The sequence below is a fragment of the Sus scrofa genome, chromosome 2 (genome assembly GCF_054392235.1).
Source record: "Sus scrofa isolate SSC_HxYL_T2T_F1_AM1 chromosome 2, Sscrofa_HxYL_maternal_Yorkshire_Landrace_v2.0, whole genome shotgun sequence".
In the NCBI taxonomy this organism is placed as follows: domain Eukaryota; kingdom Metazoa; phylum Chordata; class Mammalia; order Artiodactyla; family Suidae; genus Sus; species Sus scrofa.
The window spans coordinates 142,662,116-142,686,849 of record NC_139384.1 but is presented as its reverse complement, the minus strand read 5'-3'; the positions used below and the strand labels follow the sequence as shown (position 1 = coordinate 142,686,849).

Sequence of the window (24,734 nt, the reverse complement as noted above, 5' to 3'; positions counted from 1 at the left end):
CAGATAGTGATAATCTGGCCCTACAACTGATATAGAAATGCAAAGGCTCCAGAATAGCCAAAAAAGCTTTGAAAAAGCAAATCAAAGTTGAATTTCCCTACCTAAAAATATATTATAAACCTTCCTAAATGAAGACAGTATGGCATTTGTTTTGTTTTTGTTTTTAACTTATTTTATTGAAGTATAGTTGATTTAAACTGTTGTCTTAGTTTCTGCTATACAGCAAAGTGATTCAGATATATACAAATGTATTCTTTTTCATATTCTTTTCCACTATGGTGTGTTATAGGGTATTGAATATAGTTCCTTGTGCTAGAGTAGGACCTTGTGGTTCATCCATTCTATATATAGATATATATATTAGTTTGCATCTGTTAATTCCAAACTCCCAATCTATCCCTCCCCCACCTTCTTCTCCACCTTCTCAATGACACATCTAGTGTCTATAAGAAAGCATGGTACAGAGATAAGGACAAGATTTTTAAAAACGGTATTATTAGTTCAAAAGTAAATTTATATTTATGGTTGACTTTTAACAAAAGTCCTATGGTATTTCATGAGGAAAGGATGGTCTTTTCACCAAATGGTGCTGAGAGAAAACTGGATATATATGCAAAGACATTAATATAAACCCTTATCTCACACCATACACAAAAACGAACTCAAAACACATTAGAGACCTAAATGTAATAATCAAAATTAAGAAAGAACAAGGAAGTCTACGTGTCTTTGAGTTAGAGTTCTTCCTAGTTCAAAAGCGTATTCTATAAAAGAAAAAATAATAAACTGAGTTTTTTCAAAATCTATAAAAACTGGCCTTGAAAGATACCATTAGGAAAATGAACAGACACCTCTATACTAGAAGAAAACAGAGCAAATCATACATCTGAAAAATCAAGAGTATATAAAGAACTCTTAAAACTAGATAGTAGAAAGACAATATACCTAATTTAAAATAGGCAAAAGATTTGAAAGGACATGTCACCAAGGATGACAGATGAATGGCTATGAAAAGGCACATGAAAAGATGCTCAAGTAGTTATTAGAGAAATGCAAATTAAAACCACAATAAAATACTACTGCACAGCCAAAAACAAAAGTTATAATCAGTAAGAGACAATAACAAGTGCTGGCGAGAAAATGGAAAAACTGGAATGCGAATAAATCACTGGTGGGAACATAAACTAGTACATTATTTTGAAAAAAAATTGGCAGCTTGTTAGAATATGAACTTAAATTTACCACATGACATAGCAATTCCACTCCTAGGTATCTACCCAAGAGAAACAAAAATACGTATCTACACACATGACTTACACACAAATGTTTACTCTAGTACTATTCATAATAGAGAATGCATGGAAACAATCTAAATGCCCATTAGCTGATGGATGGATAAAGAATGACTTATTCAGCAAGTAAAAGAATGAAGTACTGATACATGTTACCACATGAAAGAACCTCGAAAACATTATGCTAAGGGTAAGAACCCAGACACGAAAGGCCAAATTTTACAGGATTTCCTTTATATGAAAGGTAAAGGTAAATCCATAATAAGGCAAAGTTAGGTTAATGGTTGCAGGGGACTGGGGGAAGGAACGGAATGACTGCCAATGGAACGAGGGACCTCTAAGGCTCTTCAGGATGATGGAAATGTTCGAAAACTGAACTGTGATGGTTGGGAAGTTCTGTAAATGCACTAGACATCAATGAAGGGTACACTGGGGTGAATTTACAGCATGTAAATCATGCCAGGAAAACAAGACATTGGGGGAGCATTCACAACAGCCTTTTCAATTTGTCACTTTTTCTTTTTCTCTTCTCTTTTTTTGCTTTTCAAGGCCACACCTGCAGCACATGCAAGTTTCCAGGCTAGGGTTGGAATCAGAGCTGCAGCTGCCAGCCTAAGCCACAGTAACACCAGATCCAAGCCACATCTGCAACCTACACCACAGCTCATGGTAACACCAGATTCTTCACTCACCGAATGGAGCCAGGGATCAAACCCACATCCTCATGGATGTACTGACATTTGTAACCCATTGAACCACGACAGCAACTCCCTCAATTTGTCGCATTTTAAATAATGATTTGCCTTAGAAAAATACGCTTGACATATTCATGAATCTATCTTACTAATGAGAATTAGGTTCTACCTAGAAAAATGTCCATGTAGGAACTTTGATCTTAAAATACCAATTCAATACTTTTTAAAACATTACTAATTAGAACCAGTGATTCTGAACTGACAAAATTCTAACTGGAGATCTACAGAGACACAGGAGTTATCCATGTTAGTTAACAAAACAGGGTACAAATACTTAAATTTTAAAAGACAGATATTTCCACTATGGATTACTCAGACTTTAAGTATCTTTATACATAACTGCTATTTCCACAATAAATTAGACTTTCTATTTTACTGTAATAAACTGTTGAAGTTCTTTTTATCTGTAAGCACATAACCAGACATCAATATGAGAAGCCTAGGCTATGTATACATAAGCTCCTCTGTCAATCACTGAACTGCCTGTCTATGAACTGGGCACACTAAAATATTTGCTGGTCACATGATACTTTTATCATGGACGTGTACCTATCACATCTGCGTTGCTATTACATGCATCCAAATCCAGATTATAACGGACACAGACAATTTGCACTAATCAGATTAGCTGATATAATTATCTTCCTGGCCACTCCTCTTAGCATGTTAATGTTTTCTGTTAACTTTAATGAGTCTTATAGGACTCTTAACATCCAAATTCTCAGAATGTGGATGAGCAGATAAGACTTGGGAAGCTATTTTTTCCACATGAGATCGCCTACCCTTTAATTCTTTAATTCTTAAGCATCTCCAAAGCCCTCTTCACCTAACCACACTGCATAATATTCCTCTACAATATGCCTCGGTCTTCATTTAGACACATCTAAACTTCATGGAATGGTAGCCACTTTCGATCTGAATGTGGGTTTCTTCCTTTATTTCTGATAAATTTGATTTTATTACAGCTGGATTAAGAGTCCTACTATATTACTCATAAAACTGTTGAAGACAATTTGAAATAATTCAGCTCAATTTACTTCCAAATTCTAGAGTGGGAAGCGAGTGTCAACTTTTGTATACTTTTTTTATCTCAAGAGTAGGAAAACATTCAGACCAGCCTTGAGGTCCCATTTTATCACCTCCTAACTAGTTCATGTTTATAGCCTATTGAATAACTGAAATCCATAAAAATCATTTGTAGCTCAACGGCATCTGAGTAGGTTCTTGGAAAAATGTTAAATATAAGGACAGAAGGCATCCAAATTTGCTATAATTAAGCTGAAAGAGAGCATTAAAATTCATTCAGGGAAGTTCCTGCTGTGGCACAGAAATGAATTCTACTAGTATCCATGAGGATGCAGGTTCGATCCCTGGCCTTGCTCCGTGGGTCGGGCATCTGGCATTGCCATGAGCTGTGGTGTAGGTCCCACATGCGGCTCAGATCCCCCATCGCTGTGACTGTGGCACAGGCAGGCACCTACAGCTCAGATTTGACCCCTAGGCTGGGAACTTCCATATGGCGCAGGTGCAGCCCTAAAAAGCAAAAAAAAGTTCATTCAAGACACACAGTGTATGAAGCTTGAGGAAGGCAAATCTAGTCCTTAAAGATCCTGAACTCTGAGCTTTCAGAGCCACTAAAATGGCTACCCTCCAATTTTTAACTCGCACGAGAATTACCTTGGATTCTTTAAAAATACATTTCTTAGTTTTGAGGCACAATCTAGGATTCTGATTTTAAATGGAGAATTTCTAACTCCCACTACCCGACTCTCGCTGCCATGATTTTGATACAGGTATTTGCACACCAGGCATTCCAAAAACAGGGCATCAAGAAGTAGGAGCCAAAAGCTGATGGTATGGGCTAACCGCAGAAAGTAGTCACATATTTTAAGGGAAGCCAGGCAGAGGAAAGAGGAAAACTCTACGGCCAAACAAAATTGTTTAAAGCTTACTTTTTAATTGGAAAGCAATAGGAAAGCAGAAGCTGTTTAAATAATGCTGCAACTGGCCTGGGCTCATCAGCTCCATCCCCTAATCATCTGTGTTAAAGCCTAAGCAGTTAATTTATTGCAGATATATACACATTAATTATGAAATGAAATCAGCTGGAAAAGGCAAGTACTAAACTAATCCCCAAGGGTCTTCCTAACACCACCATGTACAAATATCTGGGTAGCACTGCAATGGCTGAGTTCCCATTTTCTCACTTCTCTCAGTCGAGGGCTTGGCATTAGAATCAAGATGGGATGGAGACAAGACGATGTGCTCACTGTGGCTGCACCCTAAATGCACTCCATGGCAGATTATGGTCCTCACTTGGCGGAGGAAATCTTAAACTTGCCTTTCAGGAAACTCCCCTACCCCCCATCATAATCCAAGAGGGACTACTGGTTCTCCCAGTGCTTTAAAATATATCAAGATTGATTCCCTAACTCAATACACTTCTCATTTATCAAGAACCTGGAACTCCTCTGATTATTCTTTATTTTGCAAACAGTCATAAAACCATCTGGGTAAAAATGCAATTGCAATTAAGCGGAAACATTCAATTGTGCGTGAACTCAATAAAAATGTGCGCTATTTTGGCGCTGCATAAAAAAAAAATGTTTTAAAGGAGTTCCTGTTGTGGCACAGTGGAAATAAATCCAATTAGTATCCGTGATGATGCGGGTTCAATCCCTGGCCTTACTCAGTGGGTTAGGTACCTGGTGGTGCTGTGACCTGTGGTGTAGGTCCCACATGCAACTTGAATACCGTGCTACTGTGGCTGTGGTGTGGCCAGTAGCTACAACTCAGATTTGACTCCTAGCCTGGGAACTTCTATACACCATGGGTGCAGCCCTAAAAAGCAAAAAAAAAAAAAAAAAAAAAAAGTTTTAAGAGTGCTAAACAGAATTTCCTGAATTAAAAATGGTACACAATTTTTATGATTCAATTAATGTTTCAAATATGTATATATTAAATGTTATCAAATAAACAAATAAATATTATTAAAGAAACAAAATTTCTTCTCACAAAATTAGTGCATGCCTCAAGTCTTGCAGGAGCCTACAACAGACTGACACGTGATTACTGGGGTTATTAACTCTCCATGTGTAATATTGCTTTTTCCACCCGTGTAACGATTCTCCTTACTAGAATTCACTATATCACATTCCTAAAAAAGATGGGCGTGTTGGCCACTCTAAATACAGAAACTGTTTCCATTTGTCACTGTCAGCAGCAACATGATCACCCATGCTGTTCTAAATTTTAAACTGCAAAACCACAGGATGCCTTCAGGAAATGTGAACTTACAGTTGATAAGGAAGCTCTAAACACTTGCTAAATTAAGGAACAGTGAAAAAGACAGGGAAGACAAGTAGAGGCAAAGATAAGGTCCCTTGAAGACTGTAAAGACCCTGAGGGAAGGAACTATTCATCTTTCTGTTCTCTGGGTGTTTAGTACCATATATAGATGTAACTAGGCCACTACTGATGAATATTTAGAGAACTCTGCTCTTTTAGAAGTAAAGCTGCAATGAATAGGCCTCTATGTAAGTCTTTTGTACAGATATGAATATTCCTTTAATATTGATACCTACAGGCAGAACTGCTAAAAAGTAAGCATGTTTAAAATTTAAACACATACTATACAAGAACCTATACCAATTGATATATAAGGTTAAGTGTTCCCCAAGTCTGTCCCCCGGATATTATTAATCTGTATAATCTGTGCCAATCTTATGAACCAAAAATGGTGATTGAGAAAATTTTCTTTCCCTAGCTTTCCAATACATTTGAAAACAAAAAACAAAAACAAAACAAAACCTGTGAATATTTATTTGATATGTATATGTCCTTTTCAGCATATCCGCTAAAAAGTTAACAGTGGTCATCTATGGGTGGTAATATTCCAGATGACTTATTTTACGTATTTACCAAACTCTCTAACTCAGCTTGTATTATTTTACTATTAACGTTTATCTTTATGAAATATTAATAGAATGAAAGCACTGGAATTAGAAATGAAAAAGACCAAAAACCTATTAGAAAAATGAGTAGACGATAGGAACAGAAAGCTTAGAGAAAAGGAAAAGAGAATAAAGATATAAAAGATAGTCAGTCTCACCACTAATACAAAAAAAGAAAAGGAAATTAAAACTACTCTGAGATAACATTTCTTTGCCTATTAGATTTCACAAAGATGAAAATTGTGAATAACACCCAAATTGGTGACAGCACAGGAGAAAGATGCACTCTCATTCTCTACACTTCTATGGGATACAATCAGACAATTTCACCCCAAATTATCAACACGCATACCTTTTGACAAAGATACACAGGACAGAGGCAAAACTGCAAATGGTGTATCTACAGTCCTATTTATTTAGTACTGTTAATAATAGGAAAATCCTGGAATCAATAAAATACATCTCCACACCAAACTGATAAAGGAGATTATAGCACATTTTTGCAATCAGATAAAATGGAACTACCAAAAAAGAAAGGGGGCTCTCTTTATGCTCTCATATGAGATAATCTCACATGCCAGGGTAGGTGCAGAAATAACATGGCTTTTAAAAGCTCTAAATTAACATATGCATTTTATTTGTTTACACATCAATTACTTCTAGATCACACCAATTACTTCTAGTAACGCTGGCTACTTCTAGGAAGGAATACTGCGTAATAACTGAGCAAAGGATGTTGAAGGAAAACTTTTTCACTGAATAACTTTTTGGAGGTTCTGTGTGGTAAAGTTTGAGTCCTTATAAATTTGAAAATGAAGTTACTTTGCCTTTAGGTCTGAGTGGTAGGTTGGCTGAATCCAGGATTCAAAAATCAAGTTTCCTCTTAAGGAACACTCCCATGTTCACGTAGAGGCCACCATCATCCTGATTATATCCAAACAAAGACACAACAAAAATAGAAAATTACAGTGCTCACTTCGGCAGCACATACACTAAAAGAAGAAAATTACAGACCAATATCATTAATAAACATAGGAACAAAAACACTCAACAAATTATCAGCAAACTCAAAAAATTATTACATTAAAAACATCATATACAGGAGTTCCCGTCGTGGCGCAGTGGTTAACGAATCCGACTAGGAACCATGAGGTCGCGGGTTCGGTCCCTGCCCTTGCTCAGTGGGTTAACGATCCGGCGTTGCCGTGAGCTGTGGTGTAGGTTGCAGACGCGGCTCGGATCCCGCGTTGCTGTGGCTCTGGCGTAGGCCGGTGGCGACAGCTCCGATTCAACCCCTAGCCTGGGAACCTCCATATGCCGCGGGAGCGGCCCAAGAAATAGCAACAACAACAACAAAAGACAAAAAAAAAAAAAAAAAAAAAAAAAAAAAAAACATCATATACAATGAACAAGTGGGATCTATCACAGGGACAAGAATCCCAAGGATTCTTCAATATACGCAAATTAATCAGTGTGATGCACAACCTTAACAAACTGAAGAATAAAAACCATACGGTCATCTCAGTAGATGCAGAAAAAACTTCTGACAAAATTCAACACCCACTTTAGATAAAAACTCTCCAGAAAGTGGGAAGAGGGAAACTACCTCAACATAATAAAGGCCGTATATGACAAACCAACAGTTAACATCATTCTCAATGGTAAAAAACTGAAAGCACTTCCTCTAAGATTAGGAACAAGATAAGAATATCCTTTCTCACCACTTTCATTCACCATAGTTTTGGAAGTGCCAGACACAGCAATCAGAGAACAAAAAGAAATAAAAGGAATCCAAATTGGAAAAGAATTGAAACTGTCATTGTTTGCAGATGACATGATATTATACATAGAAAATCCCAAAGATGTTACCAGAAAACTATTAGAGCTCATCAATGAATTTGGTAAAGTTGCAGGATTTAAAGTTAATATACAGGAGTTCCCATCGTGGCACAGTGGTTAACGAATCCGACTAGGAACCATGAGGTTGAGGGTTTGGTCCCTGCCCTTGCTCAGTGGGTTAACCATCCGGCGTTGCCATGAGCTGTGGTGTAGGTTGCAGACGTGGCTCGGATCCCGTGTTGCTGTGGCTCTGACGTAGGCCGGTGGCTACAGCTCCGATTCGACCCCTAGCCTGGGAACCTCCATATGCCGTGGGAGCGGCCCAAAGAAATAGCAAAAAGACCAAAAAAAAAAAAAAAAAAAAAAAAAGAATCAAAAAAAAAGTTAATATACAGAAATCTCATGCACTCCTATACACTAACAATAAAAGATCAGAAAGAGAAATTAAAGAAACACCCCCGGGAGTTCCTGTCATGACGCAGCAGAAACAAATCCAACTAGGAACCATGAGGTTGCAGGTTTGATCCATGGCCTTGCTCAGTGGGTTAAGGATCCGGTATTGCCGTGAGCTGTGGTGTAGGCTGCAGACACAGCTCAGATCTGGCATTGCTGTGGCTCTAGCGTAGGAGGGCAGCTACAGCTCCGATTAGACTCCTAGCCTGGGAACTTCCATATGCCATGGGTGTGGCCCTAAAAAGACAAAAAAATTAAAAAAATAAAAAAAGTAAACAATCCCGTTTACCATGACATCAAAAAGAATAAAATATACCTGGGAATAAACTTACTTAAAGAAGAAAAGACCTATACTCTGAAAACTTTAAGACACTGATGAAGGAAATCAAAGATGACACAAAGAGATGGAACGATATACTATGTTCTTGGATTGGAAGAATCAATATACCTAAGGCAAACTACAGCGACAGTGAACCCTATCAAATTACCAATGGCTCTTTCACAGAACTAAAATAAAACATTTTAAAATTCGTATGGAAACACAAAAGACCTAAAATAGCCAAAGCAATAATGAGAAAGAAAAACGGAGCTAGAGGAATCAGGATACCTGTCTTTAGCCTATACTACAAAGCTACAGTTATCAAAACAGTATGGTACTGGCACAAAACAGAAATACAGATCAATGGAATAGGACAGAAATCCCAGAAATAAACCCACACACCTATGGTCAATTAATCTACAACAAAGGAGTCAAGAATGAATAATGGAGAAAAGAAAGTCTCTTCAATAAATGTTGTAGGGAAACCTGGACAACTACACATAAAAGAATGAGATTAGAACATTCTCTTACACCATCCCCAAAATAAAACCAAAATAGATTAAAGACCTAAACGTATGGCTGGATACTACAAAACTCTTAGAGGAAAATATAGGCAGAACACCCTTTGACATAAATCATACCAATACTTTTTTGGATCCACCTCCCAGAGTAATGAAAATAAAAACAAAAATAAAATGTGGCCTAATTAAGCTTAAAAGCTTTTACATAGCAAAGGAACCATTTAAAAAATGAAAAGACAACCTACAGAATGGAGGAAATCTTTGCAAACGAAGTTACCAACTAGGGATTAATCTCCAAAATACATAAACATATCATGGAGCTATATATCAAAAACACAAAAAACCCAATCAAGGAGTTCCTGCTGTGGCTCAGCAGGTTAAGAACCCAACATAGAGTCCATGAGGATGTCAGTTTGATCCCTGGCCCCACTCAGTGAGTTAAGGGTCTGCCTCTGCTGCAAGCTGCAGCACAGGTTGGCAACTGCAGCTCCAATTAAACACTTCATCAAAAGGAGAGAGACAGATGGCCAAAAAAGCACATGAAAAAGATGTTCAATATCACTAATTATTAGAGAAATACAAATCAAAACTAAAATGAGGTATCACCTCACATCAGTCAAACTAGCCATTCTCATAAAGTCTACAAACAATAAATGTTGGAGAAGGCGTGGAGAAAAGGGAATCCTCTTACACTGTTGGTGGGAATGAAAACTGGTGTAACCACGCTGGAGTACATTATAGAGGTTCCTTAAAAATCTAACTATAGGAGTTCCCGTCGTGGCGCAGTGGTTAACGAATCCGACTAGGAACCATGAGGTTGCGGGTTCGGTCCCTGCCCTTGCTCAGTGGGTTAACGATCCGGCGTCGCCGTGAGCTGTGGTGTAGGTTGCAGACGCGGCTCGGATCCCGCGTTGCTGTGGCTCTGGCGTAGGCCGGTGGCTACAGCTGCGATTCAACCCCTAGCCTGGAAACCTCCATATGCCGCGGGAGCGGCCCAAGAAATAGCAACAACAACAACAACAACAAAAGACAAAAGACAAAAAAAAAAAAAAAAAAAAAAAAAAAATCTAACTATAAAACTACCATATGATCCATCAATCCCACTCCTAGGCATATATCTGGAGAAAACCATAATTCAAAAACATACATGCACCCCTCTGTTCACTGCAATACTATGTACAATAACCAAGACATGGAAGCAACCTAAATGTCCATCAACAGAGGAATGGATAAAGATGATGTTGCACATATACGCAATAGAATGCTACTTAGCCATTAAAAAGAACAAAATAATGCCATTTGCAGCAACAAATGGGTAGACCTAGAGATTCTCATACTAAGCGAAGTAAGAAGTCAAAGACAAATATGAGATTACTAACATACAGAATCTTATGAAAAAATTGATACAAAACAATTTGTTTTGTGGCTCACAAAACAAAGAAATTCAACAATTTCAAAACCAAACTTATGGTTGCCAAAGGGGAAATGGAAGGAGGCATAAACTGGGAGGTTGGGAGTGGCATATATACACTACTACATACGAAATAAATAACAAAGTCCTACTGTATATCACAGTGAAATCTACCCAATATTCTGTCATGGCCTATATGGTAAAAGAATCTGAAAAAGAATGGACGTAACTGATGCACATTGTTGTACACCTGAAGCTAACATGATGCTGTAAGTCAACTATACTCCAATAAAATTAAAAAAAAAACCAAAAACAAAAAAAAACTCCAAATCACTTTTTCTCAGAACGCAGAATCTATCAACTCATAACCCTCTAGTATCCAGTAGTACTGATTCAATCGCCAGTGTCAGTCTGATACATTTTGTTGTAGATAACTTTTCCTTTACTAAATGTGTAGGATTTCTCCTTTATCTTTGATTTTCTAATATGCTGCCACAATAGTCTGAGTCTCTCTTATGCTACTCTAAGTTTAGTGGTTGATCTTTCCTTCCAAAGGTGTTGGTCTTCCTTGATCTCCAGGGCAAATGTGAGTCTGATAACAACAAAGCTCTAACAGTTTAAGAACCTCTACCCAACATCGGTTACATTAACTAATTCATCTCAAGACATCTGAATTAAATAACACTCTGCACCCCATCCAGAAAATACAATCACTGAGGCGTGGAGCATGCCCAGTGCTCACAGCTATTCCACTCCCCGCTTGTCTGGCTGCACACAATTATTTCCACCAATGGCCTGCATGTTTCCCAAGAATCAGCTATCAGCTATATTTGTTTGAACACATGTAGGGACACATATAATTTCCTCAAACCCTAGAGATTGAAACCAGTAGAATGTGAGTGCAAAAAAAATGATCTTTTTGTGAAAATTTTGAAAAACCTTAAGATTACGTTGCTAAAAGAATAATTGTTGTAATTTTATTTGGGATGAAACAACTGTTTGAAAGTTTAATAAACCGAGGATGCAACATATAAATTGTCTTGCATTTGTCTTTCAATTTTTTTTCCAAATACAGAAATTTAATATTGGAAATTGGGATTGGAGCTTGGTGAGGAGGCTTACCTGGAACACCACTTATCTGATCTAAACTCATAGGAGTAGTATTTGGCCTCACACCCAAAGCATGGCTAAGAGATATCTATTTTGATGATTTACATTAAAATGAAATGTTTAGGGAACATTTTCAGTCATTTTGCAAACTCCATCCTCTCTTTTTTTAAATTAACTTCCATTAAAGAAATGTGGACCATCTAAACCCATGATTTATGGCTCATGTCTTCAAATTTTGCATCCATTTGTCCCTCATACGCAGACATAATTTCTATGTTTGCCTTCAAGGTCACAAATTTATTTATCAGTTCATCTACCGGGGTTTTTAATTCTAATGATCATGTGAGTTCCACTGTATCTAATCATTTTTTACAGACAGCAGCTCTTCTGGGTTTTTCCATGAACATACATGCACCCTTTTAAGGTCTCCTAAATTTGCTGCTTCACGTTTTTAATCAACCAGAGTTTAGTGACTCTCTTTTATGTGGTTTGGGTGATATTGTTTGGCATCAACTCATCTCTTTTTGGTTTCCTGCTCACCTATCTGTTCGGACTAGCTCAGTTACCTAACTCTCCTCCAGGTATTTGGAGAGACAGGTGGGACCATCTACATACACAGGAAGCCAATGGCTCACCTTTTGAGAGTGGGGACTCTCTTTCCTTTGGTGTCACCTACATGTCCAGGAAAGCTCTACCTCTATTCTCTCTGCTCTTGCCTCAACACACACTAAGCCTCTGCTGCTTGGCACAAGTGGACAGCAGAAAAAAACAAGCATGCTGTTATTCTAGGGTCCCTTTCTGCCCAAGGCCTCTACTTTCGTGTGTGTGCAGCAGCACCTCTGCCATAGCTGCGATGAGGTGTTCTCCCATGCTTCTGTTTTCTCCGTGAATCCAATTCAAACTGTGTGCAATCTTTTAGGAGATATCCAAAATGCCTGACACGGGAGTTCCTGTTGTGGCATAGTGGAAACAAATCTGACTAGTATCTATGGGGATGCGGGTTCGATCCCTGGCCTCACTAAGTGGGTTAAGGATCTGGCATTGCTGTGAGCTGTGGTGTAGGCCAGCAGCTGTAGCTCCAATTAGACCCCTAGCCTGGGAACATCCATATGCTGCAGGTGTGATCCTAAAAGGCAAAATAATAAAAATAATAAATAAATAAACAAATAAATTAAAATGCCTGATGTACTGATGGCATTCTTTTAGAATACTACTTTAGATTTATTTAGAGCATCTCTTCTGTCATTCATAAGATTTGGTTTGAACAAAGAACCTGGATATGGAAGGTAAGTTTGCAATCTTACCTTTTTCATTTAGATGTTGGTTCCATTTTAATCCCTATTCTCCAAGGCATGAACTACCCTTTCCCTCATCCCTGTCCTGCCACCCTCTCCTCCTGCTTTTGTACTGGTAGTTGGTAAAGTTCCTTGCCCAAAAGGGATGGTCCGAAATATATAAGTGTTCAAAACTATGCCACTGAATACTTTGATTCATGTAGGGAGCAAAGTGAAAAACAAACAAAAAACAAAAACAAAAAAGAAACAAACAAAAAAACTGAATTTATACCAGGCTGCAGATTCTGTATCAAGGACTAATCAGAATGACTGCTATAGAAAACTCTAAATTTAAGTTTCAGTGGTTATTTATTATCATGGAAAAACATCTAATATTATTGACAGCCATTTCAATAATCCGTCTAAAGAGAATCCTAGGCAAGGAATGCACTGATCTGCTCTATCTTGGCACAGTGCTTGGGTGTACTTTTTTCAAAAAAAGAAAAAAAAAATGTACTGTGTTAACTCTGAGCTAACATGACCAGTTTTCTCTTTTCATGGAATTTAATTTGGTGCTTTTTTGTATTTTCTTTTTAAATTTATTTTTATTAGTTGATTGACAATGTTGTCAATTTTTGCTGTATAGCAAAGTGACCCAGTTTTACATAAATATATATATACACACACAAGCGCACACACACACACATTCTTTTTCTTACATTATCCTCCATCATGTTCCATCACAAGTGACTATATATAGTTCCCTGGGCTATACAACATGATCTCATTGCTTATCCACTCCAAATGCAATAGTGTGCATCTACTAACCCCAAATTCCCAGTCATATTTTAATTTCTTAGAGGTGACTATTTAAAACAGAATCAAGTACTATATGTGCTGTATTTTATTCAATGACTTTTACTGAGTGCTTACTGAAAACGACGTAACTTAGAATGTTCTAGAAATGAAGAGATGAACAAGAGAGTATCATCACACCACAGGGCACATACCTACATTCGTATGTAACTCAACCTACTTTATTCCCCTTATTTGTATCTGTGGCTGGCAGGCCAGGCTGGGGACTTTCTTGAAACATACCAAGGCTTCCTCCTCACCTTCGTTTGTATTCTCTGTATCTACACAATGCCTTGCTCCAAGGAGTCATTCAATAAATGCTTAATTACTTAATATGATTTATGTGCCCATTAGAGCTAATATATGGCTCAAATAAGATCAGCAGTCAATCTTAGAGATGATTAAGGGAAAACAAATGGTAAGAACACTTAATACATCGATTGCTGGATATACAAGTACCATATGTGCATTTCATAAATAGGGGAAAGGAGATCCGGAGAGACTAGGTACTTTGAAGAGGCAGCACCCACACCCGTACCCCTAATCTCCATTCAATCACTTTTCCCTTTACGCCACAAGTTAGATTGAAATCTGGAGAATGCACGGGCCAATCTTATACATGTTCACCACTTTGCAACACTTGATAACTGATGATCTATTTCCTTTGATGGAGACTCTGAGATCCTTTCAAATAGATAACAGTCCAAACGGTGTTAAGGGCTTCAGGCGCAAGTAGGTAAAACTGGCTACCGAGAAAGGGAAAGGAAAGGGGAAGTTTGTGACCCACTCTCTGCCATGTAAATGACAATCAAAAAGCTTTTATTGAGAAGAAAAAAACAGTCGCCAACTAAAAGCAGCTGCCTTTCTAAATAATGCACTTTCCGATAAAGACATCATGATTCCACACATTAGAATTACAGGATCACAGAATTGTGGAAACAGAGAGGAACCAGCTAACCGAGAGTTAGAAAAAGCCCATACTCTAGCAAACAAGGCTTCTGAGATCTGATCTCACCAAGCATTTTAGGACCCCTTTCCTTTATTACACCTTCTGGTCTCTTCACCACAAACTTTTTTTTTTTTCATGCCCTTAATAGGCTCCGCATTTTCACATCTCCGCTCAGTCTCTTCCCTCTGCCTATAACACTCCCAGCTCTTTTCTGTCGGGAGGAAGGCACCCCATGCTCCAAAATCCACTGAAACTCTATCTCTTTTGGGAAGCGTTCCCCAACTCCCCAAGTGTGATTTAACCTCGGGCATAACATCTGATTTATCATGCTGATTGATTACGGTTTCATGACCACCTGTGTTCCACGCTGTTCCTCTAATGCAGGACCTAGAAATATATTCAGCAGCCAATAAAATTTCCATTCTATCATCCCATGTTAATTAAATCCTCAGGTTTTTCTCATTTTACTTATGAAAACTGGATCCCAGAGAGCTAAGGGGCTTGTCAATCATCAAGGAACAAGCCAATGTCAGAGCTCAGATAACAAATTATGCTTTCTCTTTCTTAATCCGCCCTCATAAGGGAAAAGGCTGGCATGGTGAGGTCTGGAGTTACAAACCCACCCTTCTTGGCTATTTGCCTCTCTTTTTACTCAAAGTCTGACTGCTACACTGTATTGCTGGCAATGTCAGTTTTCCTCAATAACAAAGACTTCCCAGTTCAGAACATCTACATATGCGGCTAATAGGAAAAGTGAGTAAAACTCCAACATGATAAACGGGGAGGTATGTCAAACTCCTATTCAGGCTATGAAAAACCTACTCATAATTCTAACTTCCCTCCTTTAAGTATGGAGAGAAGGCATAGCTCATTTGGAAAATGTGACCAAAAGCCCACATTTCAACACAGTGAAATGCTTTATCCCCTTTTGCTTCTACCACACCAGGAACTTTCTATATGTAATTATTTAATCCCCAGCCAAAACCTGGTGGACAATGAAATCCCCACAAAATGTTTCCCCTAGTGAAGTGTTCAGACCTCAGTTCCACAAAAAACATTTCTAAAAGCTTTTCATGTAATCTTTCCATGCCAATTTTTTTTTTCAATCATGGCTAAAAATCTCCATATTTGAATATTCATCATTATAAGCATCTGGTAAAATATAGCCCTGTCCAGCATTTTACATCATTTGACTACAAGACCACAGAAGGGCATAGGTAAAAATTTCCAGTTTCATTCGATTTGTACTTTTAACCATCTTTTTCCATTTCGCGGCTTTGGGTGCCTTTGATTGGGCTGAGATTTTCTGCTATCCATTATTATCAGATTTTTTTTTTTTTCCAAATAAGCAGGTTGCTTTCAGACAAGTCCTTGTGGATTTCATCAGGGACTCGCTTGGAACATCAAAATGAGGCCACAAATCACTTGGGTGTTTACAATGCCTTGTGGGGTTTGCCTTAGACCAACAGTAAAGTTCACAGTGATAATGGCTGCAGAACAATGCGAATGTTCTTCACGCCACGCAACTGTACATATAAAAATGGCTGAAACTGTAAATTTTATGTTATGCATCGTTTACTACAATGTAAAGGCAGGAGGTACCAATTATCCCAAACCCTAGGTCAAAACGGGTGGGGGGTGGGGGGCATGAGGGGGTGGGAAGCAGAAGGATGATCTCTATTGTTCAGACAGAACAAAATGGCTTTTACTTTCTAGTTCCAAGAGGCCTCTTAGCCAGGCTCTCACGCCTGTTATTTTCCTCTATGGAGTGGAGTGAAGAAAAGAAACCATTGCCAAATAAAATGTAAACCAGAAAAGAAATGTTAAATCATAGAACCATAACCCTTCAAGGACTGGCTTCTAATGTCATCCATTCGTCAACCGCTCCCAGCCTTTGAGTTAACTCCTCCACTCTTTTCTCACAGGAACAGTGAACAGGTGTCCCGTGTGAGTGTGGATATGTTTAATTCTAGACAGCTGTCAGAATGCAACTCCCAAGAGGGCTGTTCTGACAACTTGGAAGTAGGACATTTAAAAAAACAAAACAAAAAAACCCATGAGATAGCAGATGAGAAACTGGGAGTGGGGGGGCAAACAAGGAGAATCAGCGGTGAGCAGACGAGCAGTCTTCCAATCTCCTAAAAGACACCACGTGGTGGGCTTCTTTTGAAAAGCAGGAAGAAATAAAACCAGTGGGAAGGGTTACAAGGAGACAGTTTTACACAGTATTCCGAAGAAACTTCTAACCATCTAGAAGAAGGCTATTGCCGTCAGACTGACTGACTGCCTAGAGATGTTCCATGCGAGGTAAACGGTGTAGACTCTTGGGTGGTGCAGACCAGGGTGACGTTCAGGGCGCACTTGGGAAGGGGATGAGAAGCATGCACGGCAGCCTGGTCCACGAGGGGAGAGGGAGGGAGAGCTGGGGAAGGAAAGGCGCTTACCAGGCCACCTCCGCAGGTGCTGAAAGAGGCCAGCGAGCCGGGATGCCGCAACACCGCCCCGGTGTAGAAGCAGGCGGCGTCGGGCGGCGCGGGAGGGCGCGGGGCGGCTGCTGCCCGCGTGGGGCCCGGACCCGGACTGGGCCACTGTTCCACCGCGAAGCGCGGCGCCAGGAAGCGGCCGTCTCTCCGGAGCAGCAGGTATAGGTCCCGGGAGAAGGCCGGGATCCGCAGCAGTACCTCGTCGCCGTCCGACTCGGCTGGCTGGGCTGGGGGCGGAGACGGGGGCGGCGGCGGCGGCTGCCACGAGGCCGGGGCGCCCGGGGACAGGGCGGCAGCCCCGCTGGATCCCCGCGGCAGTTCCTGCGATTCAAGCTCCTCGTCCTCTTCGCCCCCCGGCGGCGGGGGTCCGGGCCGGGGCTCGGACCGGCCTTCCGCGGGCTCCCGGGGCGGCGCCGGGGCCACGGAGCGCACCTCGCGGGAGCTGCCGGCCGTCTGCGTTCGGGCGCCTCCGCCGCCGGTAGCGCCGCGCACCCAGCCTGGATCCGCGCTGCCCCCGCTGCCGCCCGCCGCGTCCACCGGCTCTCGGCGCCAGAGTGCCGGAAACACGACTTCCCACTCCTCGCGGTCGGGGGCGAACTGCAGCCCTGCGGGCGGGGCAGACAGAGAAGTGCGGGGCTTAAAGTGCCGCGGTTCCAGTAGCACAAGCATCCACGGGCTCATACTCCGCTCAGACACAGGACTCTCGGGTAATGAGCTGGAGACCACCCGTCTAGCCCCTGAAACTCTTGCAAACCCTGAAGCCTGGCGATCAGATTACAGACCCCAGCATTTTCAAAATAAAAGTGCGATTATCGGGGCGGGGGGAGGGGGCGGAGGAAGGGGGGGCTGCAAAGTTTAATGACAGCACTTAGTTGTTGAAAAGAAAACCCGTGCAAAGACTCCAGCATACTTAAATGATTTTCTTAAGTATCTGCCACGGCCAGGCAGCGCTATCCATTTCTTCAACTTCCCAATTTTCCTCCAGGTGCTGTAAACGTGCCTTTGCAAATCTACACTCATTAGAGGAAAACTAAGCATTTCACGAGGTTAAAATGAGGCCGCGAGAAGTGCGCTTCTCTCGCTAGGGCGACCCTCTCTTCCGCACCCGCACGCTGGTTTTTATTGCTACCCTCCGAAGCCCGCTCACCGCGCACAGCTGCACCAGCCCTGCCAACCCGTGCGTTCCGGTACTCTGCTGGGGAAGTTGCAAAGCCAGTCGAAACTCACGGAAGAACTTACCTGAGACGACCCCATTCGACAGGACCCCCAGCTGGTAAAGGAGGCAGCAGCAGCAGATGTGAGTCAGGCGCATCTCGCGGCTCTTCCCCATACCGCGCTCCCGGCCCCGCGCGCGCCTCCGTGCGCGATCCACCGCGGGCGCCGCCGCCTCCCGGAGCGCAAGGAGGCCGGGCGGCGAGTTTGCCCAGGCCCTTTGTCTGCCGGGGGGTGGGGTGGGGGGGGTGCTGTGTGACTCCGAGAGGCTGCCGGAGCACGGGTGGGGGTGGGGTGGGGGAGGAGCGGGGGCAGGCAGCGCCGCGGCCCCGCAGCGCTCCGGCTCCCTGGCGAGTTAGGTGATGAGTCTATTTTCTGTGTTCTGGACGTTGCAGGAGTTTCCGGAGCCCCACAGGACAGCCCCCACAGTCAACGGCAGTGTTGCCTCGGGACTGGTGGAGGACTGCCCCGTGCGGGCAGGAGCGCCGCGGTGTCCGAGCCGAGGCTCGCCGCCTGCACCCGCGCGGAACAGGCAGAGGCTGGTGCCACGGTCCCGGCTGCCTCGCGTGCCAAGCTCGCACCCTCCTCTACCGGAGTGCTCCAGGCTCCTACCCGCAGCAGCGTGGGAGACAATTTGTAAGGGGTTGAGGGGAAGACAAGACTCGTGGGGTGGGGTGTGGAGAAGAAAAGATTCCAGAGGATCCGACAAGAAAAAGGGAGCAAGGGGTGCCCGCCAAGAGTGACTTTGCGGGACAAAGGTCCCAGAACACCGCACACGTGCTCACACGCCCGGTTAGGGTGGGGTGGAGAATCCCAAGCCCCTCACCTGACTCCTGATTGGCCACTCCTGGAGGCCGGATTTGCATCCTTTGGGAGGGGGCACCCCCTCCTCCCCACTGAGGTGTGTGCAGGTAGAAGGGCCTTCCTCTCCCTACCTCACCCCCTTACTCGGGTCCCTCCTTCAGGGGAGTTCTCCCCCCATCTACACACCACACAGAGCCAAACTGCAGATTTGAGCACAAAGCAACAGCCATTTACCAAAGACCTTTGATTTTCCTTCCCATCTTTGTCTCCAGGACTTTTCTAAGCCTGGAGATAATGTAATTCGTCATGGAGGGTGCTTCAGAGGTTCCCAGGACAGTAGACACCCTGACATTTCAGAGCCCCTTATCCCACCTTATCTTTCCCACCCCCATTCATCAGTGCTATCAATTTCAAACCCCCCCCGCCCGCCTTTCTCTAAAGCACCCCCCCACAAAAGTGATAAATCACACACACACACCCCTAATGAGGGTGAGATTAAGCAGAACGGCATTAAATATTGTATTCTGAAGATCTCAGGTCAAATGAGATTATTGTGCCTTTTTAACTTTTTTTTTTTTTTTTTTTTTGCAACTTAAAAAATAGGTTTTTCCTATTTTCGTCTTCTGGGGAAATTCAACCATAAATATTCTTGCTTCCTCTGTTGCAGCTCTTCACAAATACCTACTCCCCTTTCCACACTTCTTTCTCAGCCACATCCAACCTTTCACATCAGACTCAGGGGTCTTTGATCTCACCTGCCGTTTGCATCCTCTGGACTAGTCTGGACACCTAGAAATAAGAGTTGATGTAAATCAGTTTTAAAAAATTCCAGCACTGAAGTTGGGTCACTGCATCCTTTGTTGTTTTACCTTCTGTCCCTCGTGTCAAAGGTGAATGCTATGCCTTTAAGGGAGGCAGATGATCTAATTTCAAAGGAAAGCTATTGTTTGAATAAGCTGAGTCCTAGAATACTTCGAGTGGTCCAGAGTTTAAAAAGAAAGACACTCTAGGTGTGTCTGTCTCCAAACCTTGTCTTGTAAAAATCTATAAAACTGGAGTAACTAGGGTGGGTGTGGGTTTCCAGACAGTCAAGAAATATCTGTGTTACTTAGGAGCCTACACCCTCCTTTTTATGAGACTCAATTATACAGAGTGAAAACTAGACAAGAAATCAGAGGCAGTTTATTTTTAAGAAATAAAGCAAATTTTTAAGACAGATGACTATTTTCAATGAAACATCTCCACAAGGATTTGGGTCTTAAATAAAATGTTTCTTGTGTAATTTTAACAATGAAGACAACAAAAATGTAAAACTGTAGAAGGAATGCATATTGAATTGTATGTATTTATGGGAATACATTTGTGATTCCTTTAAACTAGATGAGCCTTATGATTAAATATGCTTAAAATCACAGGTTGCCAATGTAAGTTTCATCTATGCCTTTCTCCCCCCACCCCACATTAAATAGAGCCATTAACCCATTCCAGTCCATTATGGTCTGGGTTAATACTGATTGTTACAAAAAAAAGTCCACCTAATTCCCAACTTGCTGTAGTGTTTCTCCTATTTGAAATACTGTTACAACTTTTTTGTATATTTTCAAAGGCTTTTATAAATCATTTAGGTTGTAATGACTTGTATACCTATTTCTTCTAGTAGACTATCATTTTTTTTTTTTTTGGAAAAGAAGGAATGATTTCTTTTATATATCTTTTTTTTAACTTACCCTGCCTCATACAATGATTTATACCAAATAGGTTAGGACATTCTGTAAGACGCTTTAGAAGATGATGGAAACTGATTTCTATATGGTATTATATTCTAATGCCTCTATCCAGAATTACAAGGCTAGATCTGCTAATGATCAGTTTATCTGACTTTCAGAGAGAATAAGCCTAAGGGAAAAATGACTTGTCTGAAAATTTTGTGCTGAACTTGAAGAGACTTAGATGCGTAAATAAGAGCATCAGTTAAAGTGGGTCTGAGAATGTATGCATGTGAGAAAAAAGAATTAACCTGATTTGGAATTAAGCAAATTGTATGTGGTAAAACAGAGATAGGACTGTGGCATGTGTGCACATTACCAGCCTTAGAGGGAAGAAAAGAGCAGCTGGGAAAGATAGGTTGCTTAAGACAGGTCACTACCTATGTCACCAGATGGTAGCTGGCATCAACCACGCACTGCTTTTGTGGGTTGGAGGGAAGTGACAAAGCACCAGAGTAAGTGGAACCAATTGTTCTTGTACACAGTGTGCTCGCCTACATGTTGCATTTTAAAACCCATGCTTCTCTATGTAGAAGGTTGGCCTCAGTGCCTTTGGCCCTTCTTCATTCTCTTCACTCATTGGCCCAAAGCCTCTCATGACCTAAAGCTAATGTTCAATCCTTTCCCCTCCAAAAAAAACTTAAAACCTTAAGAAAATACAAAGAACCCTTTCACTGAGTTGCATGGGGATATCTACTCCCAGGAGCACTCACATCTAAGTGGACAGCAAGACTTAAGCTCGTTCTGGCCATGATAGAGTAACAGGAACCAGACTTACCTCTCAGCTTAAGCAATTAGGAAAAGAGACAAAAGGTAAAAACAACAAAAAAACAATGGTTTTCAGATATAGGACAAGAGCAGCTGAGGACTGCGGTTATGAGAAAAGGGAAGCAAAGAGGTGATCACTAGAATTTCCCCAACTTATTACCAGGAAGCAGTTTATAAGCTGCAGTACAGAGAGGAGAAATCCAAGTAGAGTCCTGAAGACTTGGCCGAGTTGAGAAGACAGAGCACAGGGCACAATACCAGAGAAGAAGGACTTGCATAGAGGGTATAGCAATCTACTGCTGCATAACAAAATTTGCCCTTTAAAACAACAAATATCTATTATCTCACATGGTCTCTGAGGGTCAGGAATCTAGAAGTAGCTAAGCTAGGTATTTCTGCTCAAGATTTTTCACAAGATGTCATTCAAACTATTGACCAAGACTATAGTTGCTAACAACTTAGTGAAGATAGCGATTCTATCTTCAAAGTCACATGACTGTTGGCAGGAAACTTTGTCACATCCACCTCTTCATCGGGACTTTCATTCCATGTTTTCCCTCAGAACAAGGGATCCAAGAGAGAAAGTACATCAAAACCTCATGCTATGGTCTTTTTGTAGTTTAAGACTGAAGATTGCATACCATCATTTCTGCCATATTCTATTCATCAAAAGCAAATCACAAGGTGCAGCCCACACTCAAAGGGAGAGGTATCAAAGGTCCTGTTTTTAAAACCATCAGAGACCATTTATCACCCCCCCCCCCGGCCAAAACATTATTTGCAATCCCTTCAAGTGCAAAATATATTTATGCTCTCACAAGGCCATCAAAAGGCTCATCTTATTAAGGCTTTAGTTCATTCTTACCATATAATCTTACCATATAAATCATGTCCATGTGAACATGAATGTCTTCATTAAGAAGAGCTCCCTGAATTTAGTCCTCCTTTCTCTACAGACTTGTGAAACTGAAGGAAAATTTTATCTTTCTCCAATATACCATATTGTGGTAGAACAAACAGAGGGTAACTGCTACAGACACTTCAGCTCAGAAGGGAGGAAAGGAGGAGGCACAAAGGACCCACTGGTCCACAGCAATTTTGAAATCCAATTGCGAAGATGTAAAGTCTCCTGATTATATCTCAAGATCTGAGAATAATTCTCTAAGGCTCCGAGGTCTGCCCCCTGGGGAACTTACATCTACCCTCTAAGTCATCTTTCCATTTTCAGGAAAGGTAGTATGAATTCTCAACTGAGTGCTTTTCCTCAGTTGATTTCCTGACAGTAGAACTTATGGCTCCAACAACTTCATAGCATTTTATATAATCTCTGCCCCCTTCTGACCAGAAATGTTTCTGCATGCGTTATTCTGTCTTTCAAACTCTGTGTCTTCTGTGAATCTTTGTGAGGTTCACTTCATTAGACACAGCCAGACCCTCACAAATCTCTTTAAAATAAACCCTTCCCTATCTTGAGTTCTGATGAAACTGTTAGAGACAGTGCTTGTAGACCTCTTAGGAGCCCTACTGTTTGACCGAATGGATCTGGGAGACACACACTTAAACACCTTGAAGGCCTTCACTCTGACTAAAAGAGATTCCAAGTGGCCGCATGTGATCTTCATGAGTTCTTAAAGGATTTTACAGTCACATCTTTGTCTTCATTGTTAGACCATAGTTTCCCGAAAGTGCCTTCGTTTCCTCTTTAATGCAATTTGATCTTAATTGTAGCACTATTTTCCAGAAAAAGAGACTGACATTATTCAGAGCCCTCAAGTCCTTGTGGCTTTTTGTTAACCGTTTTTCTTCAGTTTGCCTCTCTCCTTTCACATTTTCTATAAGAAGGAATAAACCAGGAGTCACCTTCAAAAATTTTTTTGAAATCTCTTAAGTTGATGAACCAGTTCATTAGGCCCATTTTCTACTGCAGACAACAGTGTTGCTAAGCCTAATGCCACCATATAAGAAAGTTTCCCTTTTCTTTAGTTTCCAACAATATTTACCTCACTTTCTTACAAACCCCTGCTTATAGCCTTACCAAACATCATATGGCTTCAACTAAAAGCTTTTTTAAGGTATTAAAGAAATTAAATTTGTAGTTAGAAAACTTTCAAAAAGAAATCTCTAATTCCAGATGGTTTTAATGGTTAATTCTACTGAACATTTGTTTTAAAAGTAACACCAATTCTACATAATCTTTTCCAGAAAACAGAAGAACACACTTTGCAACTAATTTTAGGAGGCTGGCATTACCCTCTACCAAAACCAAAGTCAGTATAAAAGGGAAAACATAGACCAATATATCTCATGAATATAGATGTAAAATCAACAAAATATTAGCAAATTGAATCCAGCAATATATAAAAAGAATAATGTAATATGACCAGTGAGGTTTAATTTAAGAAATGCAAGGCTAGTTCAATATTCCAAAATCAATGTAATCCACCATAACAAGCTAAGAAAGAAAACCACATGACTCTACCAATTCATGCAGAAAAGGCATTTTACAAAATTCAACATCCATTCATGGTGAAAACTCAGTAAACTGGAATAGGAGGAGGAGGTAAATTCTCCAATTGGATAATTTATTTTTAAAAAACTGCAGCTAAGAGTGCAGACTTAATTTTATCTAACATTTGAGATCAATGCATGGATGTCCACTTTCACCACTCTGATTCAGAGTAGTATTGGAAATCCTAACTAGTGCAATAAAGCAAGAAAAAGAAATAAAATTCATACAAATTGGGAAAAAGATAAAACTGTCCCTATTTGCCAATGACATGATACTCTATGTAGAAAATCCTTACAACAAATATTTAAAAATTCCTGGAGTAAGAAGCAAGATCATGGAATGTCAGGTCAACAGCAAAAATAAACCATATTTCTGTTTACTAGTAGTGAAAAAAATGGAAACTAAAGTTAAAATTCAATAACATTTACTTAGCTCCAAAACAATGAAATAGTTAAGTGTAA

The 24,734-nt window shown here is 40.8% G+C and overlaps 1 protein-coding gene across 13 annotated transcripts in view; it reads right to left on the bottom strand.

Moving 5' to 3' along the window:
* The window catches only part of ADAMTS19 (ADAM metallopeptidase with thrombospondin type 1 motif 19), a 467,308-nt gene that overhangs the window by 249,274 nt on the left and 193,300 nt on the right, over positions 1-24,734 (bottom strand). For 7 of the 13 annotated variants that reach the window (XR_014838760.1, XR_014838761.1, XM_085014501.1 and 4 more), the window contains exons 1-2: positions 18,454-18,622; positions 17,176-17,819 (exon numbers count right to left, since the gene is read on the bottom strand). The exons of 1 other annotated variant lie outside the window; for it this stretch is intronic. Coding sequence is in view for 6 of the 12 variants with exons in the window: in XM_085014501.1 (XP_084870627.1) it covers positions 17,176-17,819; positions 18,454-18,544 (735 nt within the window). In the remaining 6 variants the exon portion in view is untranslated. Of the gene's footprint in view, positions 1-17,175; positions 17,820-18,453; positions 18,623-24,734 lie in introns of those variants that run through there. 5 more of the 13 variants (XM_085014506.1, XM_085014503.1, XM_085014507.1 and 2 more) reach the window with 4 other exon arrangements.